The following is a 15,873-nucleotide window of genomic DNA, read 5'->3' as shown; positions in this document are numbered from 1 at the left end:
TGGTAAGGAATGTTTGAAAAAGGGCAGTGTTTGATTTAAATGCAATGATTACTTTGGATACTTTTACTAAAAAATCATCCTGTGAGTTCAAGTTCTCAGAGAAAAATGCCAAGCTACTTACTGTCTCTTCCTTTGGCCTTTATTTATAGTTCCAAGTAGTGTGGACCAGATTTTAGCTCCTTATTCTTCTTTAGGGTTCAGATCATTGTTCTTCAAAGTATTTCATTGCTCTTCAGAAGCCAAAGAAAAAGAAAAAGATATTGCCAAAGATTGCCATCTCTCTGCTAACATTTATGTTACTTTTTTCCTAATTATTTCTCTATAGAGCTTTCCCGAGAACCACAGGGCATTGAAAGGAAACCCACAGCTCAAATGATGGAGAATTTACTTCATGTTTACTCTTAGGCAACCAAATGAGATTTTGGCATTTCATCCAGACTTGTCTGTGATTAGCTTTTATGTCGTCTTCATACTGTTTCGTTGCCATTACCATTCATACTGGTGACTTAACATCAGTCACGTCACCGGCTCCTTTGTGCTGCTCTGCTGTCCAAGATGCTACCTCATTAAAAAGTCACCACTTCATCTCTTGTTTTTGGCTGTAAGTCCTTCCCACTGCTTCTCTCAATTGACATTCCTTTCTTCTTTTTTATACTGCCTGCCTTCTACTAAATTGCATTATTTCTGCATTAACTCCTGTCTGGTTCCACATAAATGCCAGGAACTGTGAAGGGTCTGAGATTTTCCTCTACTTACAGGCTAACAGGTTATCCTGATGCAGTTTATTGGATATTCATAGTGCTTTGCCTTTATTGCTATTGCTCATGCTAGTCATTTAACTTGGGTCCTTTCATCTGAGGTCCATCCCTGGGATAAGGCCTCAGATTCTGAGCTCCAGACAGGAAAGATGTACACGCTTCCTGGCACTCGGTATGCTTCTCTTCACTTCCTTTACTTTGGTTACTTTGGGGAGGAAAGTTAACATGACAGTGCATTTTGTCTTCATAAGTCAACCCCGTTCCTGGCATGAATGCAGTCTCTCTCGCTGAGATATTTGCCTTGTATGCCGCTACTGTTAGGGTGATTAACACAAGAGGCGTAGAACCAGTAAATGCTCTTTTTCTTCCTCTTTGAAACCATAGCCTCAACACTTCCGTTTTTGTCACTGTATTTGTAGGCACCCGTATTGGTAATGAAGCCCAGAATACATAGGATGCCATCTTATTTTCTTCCTAGATAACCCACAACTTGGAGTTCTGAATGTCAGGACACTAATTCTATTTCTTAAACATTGTCAAAAACCGCCATAGAAATAAACCCGATTCTAGGCTTTCTTGTCCACAGGGTATAACAAACAGAGCTGTGGCCTAGGAATCTGACATCTGAATTCTCCCTAGGTTACTTTATCTGCTGTCTCTTTCTTCTCGCTATTGTATTACTTACTGCAGCCCTCCAAACTACCTCCAGCTTAGGTGTTGGGACTAAGTGTTATAGGCACTATATTATGCCCTGTTTACAGATAAGAAAAGGGAGGCATAAGGGGTTAGTTAACTTGTCTAAGGTCATAAGGTTAGTAAGTGAGAGAGCTGTAAATGGAAGCCTGTAGCTGTCTGCCTCTACGTCTGTGCTCATAACTGCTACACTTTACTGCCTCTTCAAATTACTGGCATACTATAGGTAGTAGCTGTTGTTACAGATTCACACTGGGGTAATAGAATTAGAGTTTATGGAGGAGTAAGTTTCAGCTGATTCTTGAAAGAGGGGAGAGGTTTGAGTATGTGGAGAGGAGAGAGCATTTCAACGGGGACAGAATGAACAAAGGTCCAAAGATGAAACTAAGAAGAATATGTTCAGAGGATATTGAAGACATTGACTTGGTTCCATATAAGTATTAACTACCCAGTGAACTCGGTTAGTACTGAAGTTTATCCATTACAACTTTAATGAAAAACAAACAAACAACCAGTTTTTTCCTCAAAGGTTTTAGATTTATTACGTTCCTATAAAAATATACGACTCACCTTACCCCACTGAATGGGAACACTGATTCGGGTTTCAGATGGAAGTACATTAGTAAGGAAATAGTAGAATAAAACTCTCAGTCTTAGAGTTTTTACTTAACCTGTTCATTTTTCTTGAGCTAGATCTGCCCACGCCAGCACAATTTGGTTAGTTTTACTTGTGATGAAACTGGTCCAGCAGGAGGAATTAGATGTATATTGAAAGTGTGCCACATTTGGAAGAAAAATGTTATTTTAAGCGTTCTGGTCATTTTTGGTGGAGTGAAGGTCTTACCATGAAGTTGTCATTGGCAGGTTTTCAGACCACTAGACATGGCTTCCTTATTTACAAAAATCACACACACACACACACACACACACACACACACACACACACCAGAAACTAGAAATAATGTGAAAACAAGTAAGTCTGGCAAAGAATTGTCATTCTAGTGTAGCCTAGTGAAAATAAGAAAGTTGACTGAGATGGGAAGCTGATACCTTTCCTAAGTTTGGGGCTAAAGAAATCTTGAATTCCTCTCTGGGATTTGTAACTAATTTACTACCCTTGAATTATGCATAAGGTAAATCACTTACCAATATATGTATATTGATTCATTTGACCTATTTACAAAGTAGAAGAGATGGAAAGAGCGGGGAGGTTGGGTGACCCCAAAAGTTAGGAACTGAAGAAGTGTGGGAGGTATAGAGTTGGCATGGTTGTGGCCAAGTGGGAGTTTCTCTGTGGAATCCTTTGCTTTGACTTGTGTGGATAAGCTGCTTGTGATGACATTAAGAATTTTAATTTCCGAGACTCCTGGATGGCTTTGTTGGTTAAGCATCTGACACTTGATTTCAGCTCAGGTCACAATCTCAGGTTGTGGGATTAAGCCCTGTATCGGGCTCCGCTAAGTGTAGAGCCTACTTAAGATTCTCTCTGTCCCCCTCTCTCTGCACCCCCCCCCCCACATGCACTTTCTTTCTCTTTCTCTCTTAAAAAAAAAAAAGGAGAATTTTAATTTCCTCTTCGAGACTAGAGGAGCAAACTCCTTTATAACATTCTGTTTAAGACCCTGGATTTGCAATTATTCAGTAACTTTTTAAAAACCATCAGGGGCGCCTGGGTTGCTCAGTTGGTTAAGCGTCTGACTTCAGCTCAGATCATGATCTCATGGTTTGTGAGTTTGAGCCCCATGTCGGGCTCTGTGCTGACAGCTCAGAGCCTGGAGCCTGCTTCGGATTCTGTGTCTCCCTCTCTCTCTCTCTGCCCCTCCCCCGCTCACACTCTGTCTCTCTCTCTTTCTCAAAACTGAATAAACCTTTAAAAAAAAACCATCAAAAATTGGCTCAGGTTGTGACCTCAGTTTGTGAGCCCGCATTGGTCACTGTGCCAACAGCCTGCTTGGGATTCTCTCTCTCCCTCTCCCTCTGCCTCTCCCCTGCTTGTGTGCATACTCTCTCTCAAAAAAATAAACATTTAAAAAAAATTGTTGCGGGGCGCCTGGGTGGCTCAGTCGGTTAAGCAGCCGACTTCGGCTCAGGTCACGATCACGGCTCAGGTCCGTGAGTTCGAGCCCCGCGTCGGGCTCTGGGCTGATGGCTCAGAGCCTGGAGCCTGCTTCGGATTCTGTGTCTGCCTCTCTCTCTGCCCCTTCCCCGTTCATGCTCTGTCTCTTTCTGTCTCAAAAATAAATAAAGGTTAAAAAAAAAATTAAAAAAAAAATTGTCGCAAATGACATTAAATATTTTTTCCAAGCTAAATTTTTGTCCATATAATGCCATTTCATACAGTGCCTTACCTACTCAGAAGTGTAATTTGTACCATAGATTTTTTGGGGGGGCCGTTAAACCTAGATTTATAGCTGTTTTGGAGTTGGGGCTATTCCTAAACTGTGTACAAGGTTTTATTTTATCTGCAGTTGACTTTACTTGTTTTTGACATGCTTACAAAGTCCTGTGTTGATACTGTGTCAAGCCATGTTGAAAATACTTTCTTGATTAAATGAGTGTAAACAATAGCAAAAACCAAATTTGAGCTGACCTTTAACTATATCTACATTGAAAGGCTAAAGCCAAGGACCTCTAAATATTTTCATCCAAAGAACTCTTTGAAATGTAGCTAAAGGAAAGTTTATTTTCCAAATCTTGTAACTTAGGAAAGAGATTTAAACTGTGATTGGTTTTAGCCCACTGATCAGGACGACTGTGTAAACTTCCTTGTCTAGGATTTATTGTTCGTCCTCTTCCTTACCTTAAAGTTTCAATTCTCTATTAATTCCTTCCTCGAAAGAACACATTAGTTTATGATTCCAGCTGTAGCACGATTTTGTCTGACCTGTGTAAGTTACCACAGTTAACCATTTGAGCCTTAGGCTTTTGCGGCTGTACAATGGGGCTATTTATTATTCAACATGTTGTCATTTCCAGCATGTGCTGTCTGTGCCATGGAGGTAAGCATAGGCCCTGCCTTTGGAGGTTTCCAGTCCAGAAAAACTTAGTGGTATACAGGAACCACCCCCAATCCAATACACACACTGTAAAAGGTAAAAAGGTAAAAGGTAAAGGGCTAGAAGATGAAGAGTACCGGCAAGGACACTGAGAATGTTAGCTTTATAATTAGGAATGATGTATAGTTTTACCTACTTTACTTATTTCCCATTTTAAACAGACTAAACGGGATAGAAAGTGAATTTGAACTAGAATCGATTTTATCCACCCTAACACAACTGTCGTGAACATTTATCCGGAAAAATAGAGTTCATTTTATTAAGAAAGCGTTACATCTTAGTTAATAATGTCTCTTTCCTTCTGTCCTTACAGAATATGTATGTAACTGCTCTGTGGTGGGAAGTCTGGATGTGAATCGCTGCAGCCAGACCACAGGGCAGTGTGAGTGCCAGCCACATTATCAAGGGCTTCACTGCGACATCTGCAGGGAGGGCTTTTACCTGAATCACACGTCTGGGCTCTGCCTGCCGTGTGACTGTAGTCCACACGGAGCCCTCAGCATACTCTGCAGCAGGTAAGCAGCAGAGGGGGGAGGTGAAGTTATTTCATCAAGAGAAAGAAAAGGCGCTGGCTCTCCAGGACCAGACTGGTTTAAATAAAGAGGGAGGGGGGCATAGATTTAGAAAACATTTAATAAACTTTTATCTCCTCACTTTGGAAATTATATTTAATAGCAGAATTAAGAAACCTCTAATTCACTGATAGAGTTCTTCAAAAGCCCCTGGGTCACCAATTTTGCTTTGTGATAATTTCTCTAAATTTCATGGGGAGAAAAAAATCATTGAGAAAGCAGTCTCCTTTCTGGAAGTGATAACTTCCTGGCATTTCCAGTGGAAATATTCTTGTTATGTTAATTCACATGCCATTGGAGTTTCAGGAAACTTACTCTTTATTTTTTCTCTTATCAAAATTCTAGAGCTGTTTCTTTGCACGTCTAAGGCTTACTGTCGGTCATATCCGAATTTCTCTAACTAGTGGGGAAAAGACTGGTTTCGCCCGCACGTTTTGGGGATGAAACTTGATTAAACAAGAATTGTCTGGAAATTGCCTTTAAAATAGTATGTTATTTGGAAGTGACTTAATACAGTAGAACAGTGTCCCATAATCTGAGGATTTGCCTTCTCTGACATTGAATGTAATTATTCTTTGACCTAGTATGAGGCACCTAGCTTTTTGTGGACCCCAAGTCAAAACACTGAAGAGACAGTGTTATGTAATGAAAAGAACACAATCTTTAAAATCAATCTGACTTGGGTGTAGATCCAGGATCTGTTGCCACTTAGGAGCTTTGTGCTTTCAGCAAGTTATTTCATTTCTCTGAGCCTCAGTTTCTTTTCAGGGTTGTTGTGAAGGTTAAATAAATAGATGTATGTAAAATGCCTAGCACACATCACACAATGCATTCTGTTTTGTTTTAATTTCAAGGGAATATTGTTGGCTTAAATGAGAGAGTATTTTTAAAGAACTTTTATCTCCTTGGCAGAAAAGTTTCTTTATACTAGGAGTAGCTATCTTGCTTTATAAATCATATTGTACTATTATGCAATATTGTATCATAGTGTACTTCTACTAAAAATATAGATGTGGGGCACCTTGGTGGCTCAGTTGGTTAGGTGTCTGACTCTTGACCTTAGCTCAGGTCTTGATCTCAGGGTTGTGAGTTCAGGCTCCATGTTGGGCTCCACACTGGGCATGGAGCCTACTTAAAAAAAAAAAGGGGGGCGCCTGGGTGGCTCACTTGGTTGAGTGTCCGACTTCGGCTCAGGTCATGATCTTGCGGTCTGTGGGTTCGAGCCCCGCGTCGGGCTCTGTGCTGCCAGCTCAGAGCCTGGGGCCTGCTTCGGATTCTGTGTCTCCCTCCCTGCTCCTTCCCCCTCACACACTCTGTCAAAAATACGCAAACATAAAAAATATTTTAAAAAAAATACGTGAACTTGATTAAGAAGTTTATAACTTCAAATGCAACAATAATCGATGCTTATGACCATTAGTATTTTAAAATAGTTGTTTGTTTTAATCTTCACAACTCTTTACATAGGTTATTAAATCATAAGGATACTAAGTGGCAGAGGACGCGTTCCCAGTTAGGATTCCAAACCCAGTGAGTGTTCTTATCACCATGCCATACTGCTTCCATAATGAGAAAGCTGGTAATCATTCTGTTATTTGAAGCTGAGAATACAGCAGTCGCTTATCAGTGTTCCCTTCGGTCCGCTAAAAGCATGCCTGCGCATCACATTCAGAAGGCTCACCTTTCTTACCATTTTAAAAGATGAGATTTGGAGAAGTTAGTTCATTCTGATATCCAATGGCATGTCTGCTGCTTCCTTTAGAATAAGATTCTGCAAATACATTTTTTCTTGAGTACTTTGGAGAGAGAAAACCGTGTTTACTTCTAGGCCAAACTGCTGTCTTAGAGGAGAAAGAAGTAAGGGGAGGATTGAGAGAGAGTTTTAAAAGCTGGAGAGGAGGGGAAAATTCTAAAATTCTAAATTCTAAAATTCATGTAATATCTTACTCTTTTCATTGATCTTTTATAAATTTTTTCTGTTTTATTTTCCCCTGACAGTTCAGGTCATTAGCTTACATTGGCTAAACACTATTCTGAAAATAGGTCGTAACTAGAGAGTAGTGGAAAAATGCTTTGGCCTGGTAACTCCAGGATCCAGGGCAGGGGGTCTGTAAACTGCAGCCATGAACCAAATCCAGTCGGCTGCCTGTTTTTGTAAATAAAGTGTCATTGGAACACAGGTGCCTTCATTTGTCTACACATTATCCATGACTGCTTTTGTGCTCCAGTGACTAGTTACAAAAGAGACCATGTGGGCTACAAGCCTAAAATATTTACTGTCTGGCTCTTTAAGAAAAAGTTTGCCAAGCCCTGGTTTAGGGTTCCAATCCTCGTAGATATTTCTGGGTAACCATGGAGCTTTGGGAAAATCACTACTTTTTTAAAAGCATTTGTCTTTTCATTTGTGAAGCAGTGGTAATAATCTATGTCCTATTTCTCTCCTGAATATAGTTGTTTTGTCTTAAGGATCAAACAAGAAAATGCATGTGTAAATTTTTACAATCTACACATTCTGGACAGACAATAAAAATAGTACTAGAAGCCATTTATTGAGCATGTACTGTGAGCTAGGGCACTGTGCTACCTGCTTTATGTGCATTATCTCATTTAATTTTCAAAAAACTCCCTTGAGGAGAGCACTATTATTCTCCCACTTTGAATATGAAAATTTTGATGTTTAGGGGGATTGTTAACTTGCGTAAGTTTGTATACGACAGCTACCATTCAATCCAGTTGAACAAATGTAATAAGCAAGTGCTTATTCTGTGAGGCAGAATGACTCCACAATTACACAATTGTTTTTCTTAGTAGAAAACGTCTTGGTATTTAACACTCAAATATCCTAGCATGTTCTTTTCTCTTGATTCAATGTGTTTTGGCTGCTGGTTATATAAGAAAAATTTGTATTTGTATCCCAGAAACTCAATAATGCCATATACAGCATTTTAAACAAAGTGACACGTGGCAAGTCTTGTGTTAAATTCCAAGCATAGGGGTGCCTGGGTGGCTCAGTCGGTTAAGCGTCTGAGTTCGGCTCAGGTCATGATCTCACAGCTAGTGGTTTCGAGACCCGTGTCAGGCTCCGTGCTGACAGCGCAGAGCCTGGAGCCTGCTTTGGCTTCTGTGTGTCTCTCGCTCTCTGCCCCTCCCCCACTTGTGCTCTGTCTCTCAAAAATAAATAAAAATTAAAGAAAAAAAAAATTCCAAGCATAATTGCTAGAATGTCAGTATCACATGTAGATGGTTTGTAAAGTGCATCTCAGGTCAACAAAGAGACGCGCAGTATGTTACTGTGTATAAGACAACTGTTAGCAACCAGTTCCTTTTGGTCAGGAAGTGATGTTTTGAGCATTTTACATCCTAACAAGGGAGTCTGTTACTTATATGTAGGTGCTTTACTGTGTTTTAGTTACACTTTAGGAAGTTTGTTAGTAGTTTTGGGGTTGATATGTAACGAATTATAATTATTTTCATTTGAAATATTGGAAAATAGGTTCTTTGTTAGCATTTCATGTAGAATATATGATTTTCGGTGATGGATGATTGATGCTAAACAGGAGGTGGAAGATATCCGTATTTTATTATTATTATTACTTGATCTGCATGGACTATTTTCCATATATAACCAATGGGCTCTATTATCCTTAGTAGGTCTTTTTTTTAATGAGTAATGTGCGATTTTATATTATCTGCATACAAAGTATGCTGATTTCTCATATCCTTTACTGTCATCTTCTAATTGGCATCTGGAAGGACCTTGCTTCCCCCATAGCCCTTAAATGTGATGTGTTTCTCTCTCTCACTATTATCTCTGGACCCGGAGTTCGAATAGATATCTTCCTTGCTTCCCTTTGCCACTTCCAGAGTCCTCTCCTTTCTTCCTTATGCTCTCCTTTTGTCCTTTCTTTTCCCTAAAAACCCCACCTCCGAAGCTCATAGCAACATGGCATGCTGTTCTACCTCCTTGTTGCAGTTCCCTCTACCAGGTCCTACCCCTTATTTCTCATACATGGCCCACTGTTGTCTCTATCGCTCCATCTGTCAAAATTCTGGACGATTTCAGTATCTATAGATGATCCCAACAATGCTTTGGCCTTTCAGCTTCTTGACCTCTTTTCCAACAAGCCTTCCTCTGTGCTCCCACCGATCTTTATTTGTTTTATTTGCCCTATCTCTTGATTGCCCATGGCCCCAATGATAGATGTATTACGTTTTTTTGTGGTAAATCTGTAATCCTTTTCTATGGGTTACTGCAGAGCAATATTTAATTTAAAAAATTTTTAACAGTGTTATTTCAGGCAACTTGTCAGAACAAGCGGTGTATCACTAAAGTCATTCAAAAACCTGTACTTAGAGGAAGTCTTTAGAAGGAAGGCCCAGGGGCTCTAAATCCAGCCATACATGACATTTCTTACTACCAGAAAGGAAGTTAAATTGACATAAGACCAGAGGAACAGAAATGGGAAGTCACAAGACTGTGTACTTTGGCAAGAGCATATGGGTGAACTATGAGGAAAAACCTCTGTATTCTGCTCTGTTATAAATTATATATGAGTTAAGGAAATAGCAAATTGTAGGCAAGTAGTATGTGTGTGTGTGTGTAGTGAAAAGGAAGTGGAATCTGAAAATTGTGACTTTGATTCTATTCTTGGTTTAGCCTCTTACTGTATGACCTTGATGAAGATATCTGATCTCTCTGAGCCTCAATGTTTCCATCTGTAAAATAGGGTTAGTGTATGTGACATGAGGATTTTTGTGAAACTTAACTTGTGTGTGTGTTTGTCCACTTACATTGTGACTGGCACATAGATTCAGCTCAGTAACTCCCAGGAATTGAATCTATTTTTTCTTTTTGAAACATGAGGAATAGAATTGGTGAGTCACAAAAGAGGAGGATCCAACCTGTGTTGGAATATTTGTTTTTGTTGGTAGGCTAAGGAAGCAATTGTTCATTCTAACAGAAAAAAAGTTTAAATTATTTTCTCCCATTTTCATAAACATATTAAGCCTCTTAAAATCGCACAATCTATATTCTAGAACAATAATAATAGTTAAAGTTAATTGAACACATGCTAGGCACTGTCCGAAGCCCTTTGCATGTAACAGTTGATTTAATTGCCACAGCAGGCACTATTATTATAATTCTCACTTGCACAGGAAAAAAACAATCAGAAGTTAGGTACTTTGCCTAACTTACTAGGTAATAGCCAATAAGTAAAAGTGTTGGGGTTGAAATATTTGCAACTTGGATCTGGAGTTTGGGATATATTATATAATTACAAAAATTGTATATTAGATTATAGAATTGGTGACTCACAAAGAGGGGCAAAAATTTTGGAGTAAAACTATTGCTTTTGCTCTTGTCTAGAAGCCTATAATCTATGCTAGACTGAAGTGTACAAAACTAGAATCCAGTATAAAACAGCTTATAAATATATGCTGAATTTCTAAGTAGAATACAGTAGGAAAGGTATAAACTGAAGTAATAAGGACACAGGCTTTCCAGAGGAGGTGGGAACTGAGATATGCTTCCAAGTTATGATTTGGGAAGGCAGAGGACTGAGAAGGAGACCTGTCAGGGGCGCCTGGGTGGCTCACTTGGTTAAGCGTCCAACTTCAGCTCAGGTCATGATCTCACAGCTTGTGAGTTCAAGTCCCGCGTTGGGCTCTGTGCTGATGGCTCAGAGCCTGGAGCCTGCTTCGGATTCTGTGTCTCCCTCTCTCTCTGCCCCTACCCTGCTTGTGCTGTCTCTCATAAATGAATAAATGGTAAAAATAAAAAATTAAAAAATAAAAAAAAAAAAAGGAGACCTATCAGGAGAGAAAAAAAAAAAAAAACCTGTGCAAATTTAAGTGAATTTCCTGAGATTATACAATGGAATGAGAAATCTGATCTCCTAACACCTACTTAAATTCTTATCTGTTTCCACCTCCCTGTTCTCTTTTTAAAAATAAATAGAAGTAGAAAAGTGGACACAATTTCCATCCTGATTCTCTCATACATCTAACGCCCATGGAACAAACGGCTGGCTTTCAAAAAATTCATCTCCCTGTGCCTTATGCCCCTGTACTGAGTTGCCCCAGTGAGGGTAGAACTTGGCCACAGGAGCCAGATGTGGGTTGAGCAACGTCTTTATGTGCAAACACAGAGTCCTTTATATACTGACAGATGGCCGCCCCCTCACAGCACCATTGGTGTTCCAACCTGTTTAATTGGGAAGGAGTTGGTCTACAATATCTCAACTTTCCATTTTTGCTTTTGCAATGCATTTCTAATGTTTTCCTGATTTATATTTGGACCTATGTCTAATAAGTGAATGGAGAAATCAGATAGCATTTTTGTCTCACGCCTCTTGCCTAGTGAGAGCCTGGGTCTCTTAATATGGCCCTTAAAATATTGTTAGGGCTGGCTTTATATGTAGACAGTTATATACTTATTTGAGATTTTTTTTAATGCATTCATAGCGGGCGAGTATACAAGGTGCATGATTTTAGACTGTCTCTGTAAGACAACAGAGAAGTTCTGTAGTGGTGTAATATCCTTTTACGTAAAATCTGTGGTTGCTTCTGTACAGTGAGTATATTTTGAAATGTTTACTATTTTGAATTTTAATCATGGGAATATGCCCCGGGACAGAAGGCAGAATTTTATTCATGAAGTAGACTTATGCTGAGATAAATGTCAAATAAAAAGATGACGAGCCTCAGGGGCGCCTGGGTGGCTCAGTCGGTTGAGCGTCCGACTTTGGCTCAGGTCATGACCTCACAGTCCGTGGGTTCAAGCCCTGTGTCGGCTCTGTGCTGACAGCTCAGAGCCTGGAGCCTGCTTTGGATTCTGTGTCTCCTTCTCTCTGTGTCCCTCCCCTGCTCACGCTGTCTCTCTCTGTCTCAGAAATAAATAAACATTAAGAAAAATTAAAAAAAAAAAAAAAGATGGCAAACCTCAGAGGCTCATATTCACATGGGGCTCTGAAAATCATCTCTTGTGTAATAATTGGGAGTAACAGCTACTTGTGTAAACTCTTTATTACTTTGCCTATAGTTCTGGGAGATCAAGAAAAAGTGATTTATTAGTAGAAAAAATTAACAATTGAGGAAAGCTGTATCATTTTCTTCACTCACTTCATTTAATAAAGGCATTGCGTCTGGCAATTACGTGTCCAAAGACATTATCCCTGTGCTCACAGAGCTTACTCTCAGTGGAAAGATAGAAATGCAAACAAGCTATGAGTATTCATAAAGTGCACAGGAGATTCAGGGAAGTCTTAAGAGACGAAGCTGTGTTTAGGTTGCGACTTGAAAAATGAGTAGCAATTTGTATGAAAGAACAAGGGATCTTTAGTAGAGTGCAGGTGGCTTACTATTTCTTGAAGGCAAGAACACTTGTTAGCAGTGGAGAGGAAGGGTTGCAGGAGAGTAGGAAATGATAAGAGACGAGACTTTTGTCTGTCTGTTTACTGTTGTATCTCTAACACCTAGAACAGTGCCTGGCACAAGGTAGATTCGTAAATGCTGATGAATGAATAGAATGAATGAATGAAGAATAAAATAAACAGGGCCAGACCATAAAAGGCCTAATATGCAAACTTTATCCATTGAAGAATACCGTAAGGGGGGATATTGGATTTGCTTTTAAGAAAAATCACTCTGCCATTGGGGGAGTGGGAACATCCTTTTTTTTTTTTTTTTTTTTTACAATATTTTTGTTTTTGTTTTTCTATTAACATTTCCTTTTAGCCTTGAATTTTTACTAAATTTCCTCCTGACTTAAAAATCTTGTTTCTAATCTGGGAATTTGAAATCTTGGTACTTAATGTTACCCCAATTTTTCCAAAGAGTTCAAACCACTTTAACACCAGAACATGGTAAAAATTTGCAGCCATTTCAAGCAACTGGTGGGCTTTTGATATATCGTCATTAGCTGGTACCATTAAGTGTTCTGAGAGGTGAGTGTAAAATTTAAAAAGTATGTGGTTTTTTTTTTTTTTTTTTTTTTTTTTTTTTTTTAACAACAATTAACTTTCAAAGAGAAAAAAAAGAAAAATCACTCTATCAGAAGTCTGGTGGATAGAGAGAGTGAGCTGGGGCAAGGAGACCAGTAAGGAGAATATTGTAACAATCCAAGCAAGAGAGCTAAAGACCTGATGTAAGACATTGGCACTGGCATTGGCAATGGTGCTGGAGAGGTGGGAACCCATGTAAGAGGTATTTGGACAGTAAAATATACAGGGCTAGGTGGTTGTTCATATGTACAGAGTAAAGGGAAAGAGAGAGATGAATCTCCCATGTTTCTTTCTGGGTTGGGTGCATGAGTGAAGAGATATTCCATTAATTAGATAAAGAATACAGGTATATAAGCAAGATAGACGGAGATGATGATGTTAGGTTTTAAACATGTTCATTTTGAAGTGATGGTGGTATATTCAGATAGAGATGTCTGGTAGAGACTTGCATATATATTGTGTACCAAACTCAAGAAATCTTATAGCATATTCTTATGCTATTCCTTAGGAAAACAGAACAATGCTTCATAGCTTTAATTTTATTTAAAAATAATTTTATTTTATACCCTAATTATTCTTCTTGCAATTGTACCAATCTCTAGTTTAAATTATCTTTTTAAAATTCACTTCTGTATTTTTTCCTTGAAGGTAGAATTTTAAAAGGCAGCCATCTTAGTCAAAAGCAGGTAACTGACCTCAGCCTGTTTCCTATTGTAATTAATTTGTTCCAGTAGATGTTTGCACAGTGCCAATGGTTTATGTCTTAGAAGATATTTTAAGCATATTACACCAAGTATCATGGTAAGTTCATGGTAAAACAAATTAGACTAAAATTTGAATGTTAATAAATGGCCAGACAGAGGCTTATTCGGAAAAAGGCACCGAGTGCATTGAGTTTAAGTGTAAATAATGTGTGTCTGTTACGGTTTAGATAGCTCTGTATGTTTTTCAGCACACTTCTAGCTTACGTCCTCCATTCAATACAGTGCATGCTCTGCCCTCCTGGTCTTCTAATTATTAACTAGAAGAACAGCTGTAGTCAAATAATTAAAAAAAAAACCAACACATCTTTCTTCCAGCTACTGATGACCTTTGAGAACATTAACATAACATGTCACAGTGAATTGATATAGTTGCTGCTGACCAAACATGGTACTTTCCTAACCCCTGCTGCAGACTCTTCTACTTGTTTATTTTATTAGCCTACTTTTAGGCCAGTATGGGATTAAAAAAAAATTTTTTTTTAATGTTTATTGATTTTTGAAGGAAAGAGAGACAGAGTGTGAGCGGGGGAGGGGCAAAGAGAGAGGGGGACACAGAATCCGAAGCAGGATCCTGGCTCTGAGCTGTCAGCACAGAGCCCGACATAGGGCTCAAACCCATGAACTGTGAGATTGTGACGTGAGCTGAAGTCGGACGCTTAACCAACTGAGCCATCCAGGTACCCCTGGGATTTTTTTAAAGAAATATTTTAAAGTTAAAGTTTTGTTATTGATAATATTAAATGGTAATTTATTTTGCCTCTTCTGAAAGACTTCCACAAATATGTAAATGTATATGTGCTAACACTACAAATAATCAAGTTTGTACAAATGCAGTATTTGGCATCAAGGTGTTTATTTAACAAATTATGTGCAAGATACTTTAATAGATCCTGTGGGAAATAAAAGATTAATAAGACAGTGGGTCTTACTCCAAAGGAGCTTCCAGCTTAGTAAGGACACCAAAAAAAGAAAAAATGTATATAAATAATTATAATACGAAGTAAAAATTGACATCATAAACTAAAAAGATAAAATGTTAAGGGGATTAAGAATCTGGGAGATCTCACTTATAGCTGAAAAAAATCAGAGATGATTTCATTGAAGAGATAGCTTTTGACTTCAGTTTTGAAGATAGGAAAGGATTAGGCGTATAGAAGTGGACAAGGTGGAAAAGGATGTTATTATAGAACAGGAAAGATCAAGATTAATGACTCAGAGATGTGCCTATATAGGATGTAAGGTGGAAGGGAAGTGGGGGCAGAGGAGATAAATCTGTCAAGTCCTGCTGGGGTCCGGTCATGGAGGGCCTCAAGGGCCAGACAAATGATTTGGATTTTATTCATGAAGTAGTCTTTAAGCGGAAGAAAGATCAGCACTGTGTCCTTGCAGTAGTAGGATGGATGGATATAAGGAAGAGGAGATTAGAGGCAGAATGAAAACTAGTGAGGGCCCAAATTAGGATAATAATAGTAAGAACAGAGAGAATAAATAAATCAGAGAGAATAAATCAAACAGAATAAATTGTGGACAATAGCAAAAATGGCGATATGCCCCATGATAGCAAGAGTTCTGTGCCTAATACTCTGTCAAGTTTGTGATTCTTGCATTACTACCTACACACAAATCTAAAGTTAGTTTGTATTTCTAAGTTGAATTTAAGGAATTGCTCAGTCTCAGGTTTCCTTCTCAGGCCCATACTCTCTCCCCGAGTTCCTATTCTTCCTTTGTAGATGGCCGCAGGGATCGAATCTGCTTTCCTATATGCTTCAGCCGTTGCGGCCGCCCACTGTGTCCCAGGGGATTTTTATTCCCGACGCAGCCTTGCTGCTGAGTGTCAGCAGGGTCCCCACATGCATGTTCTTTCTGTGTTGCTAAAAATAAATCCAAGGGCCCTTTACCTTTCGAGAGTTCTAAAAAACGATTAATCGTTGTAGAGAGGTTTGTAGGGGTAGCGAATATAAAAGATATGGGTAAGTTGAGTGGTTATATAATTGACAAACTTTTCCACAAACAAGGTGCAAATATAG

General features: G+C 38.9%; 1 protein-coding gene across 1 annotated transcript in view; it reads left to right on the top strand.

The window, feature by feature from the left end:
* MEGF9 (multiple EGF like domains 9) overlaps positions 1-15,873 on the top strand; it is an 89,873-nt gene that overhangs the window by 41,048 nt on the left and 32,952 nt on the right. Inside the window, exon 2 of the mRNA XM_042913763.1 lies at positions 4,821-5,022. Within this exon, the coding sequence (XP_042769697.1) occupies positions 4,821-5,022 (202 nt within the window). The remainder of the gene's footprint in view (positions 1-4,820; positions 5,023-15,873) is intronic.

This window comes from Panthera leo, chromosome D4, assembly GCF_018350215.1.
Source record: "Panthera leo isolate Ple1 chromosome D4, P.leo_Ple1_pat1.1, whole genome shotgun sequence".
In the NCBI taxonomy this organism is placed as follows: Eukaryota; Metazoa; Chordata; class Mammalia; order Carnivora; family Felidae; genus Panthera; species Panthera leo.
Note: the sequence above shows the minus strand (reverse complement) of the source record. Positions and strands in the feature narration are given on the sequence as shown.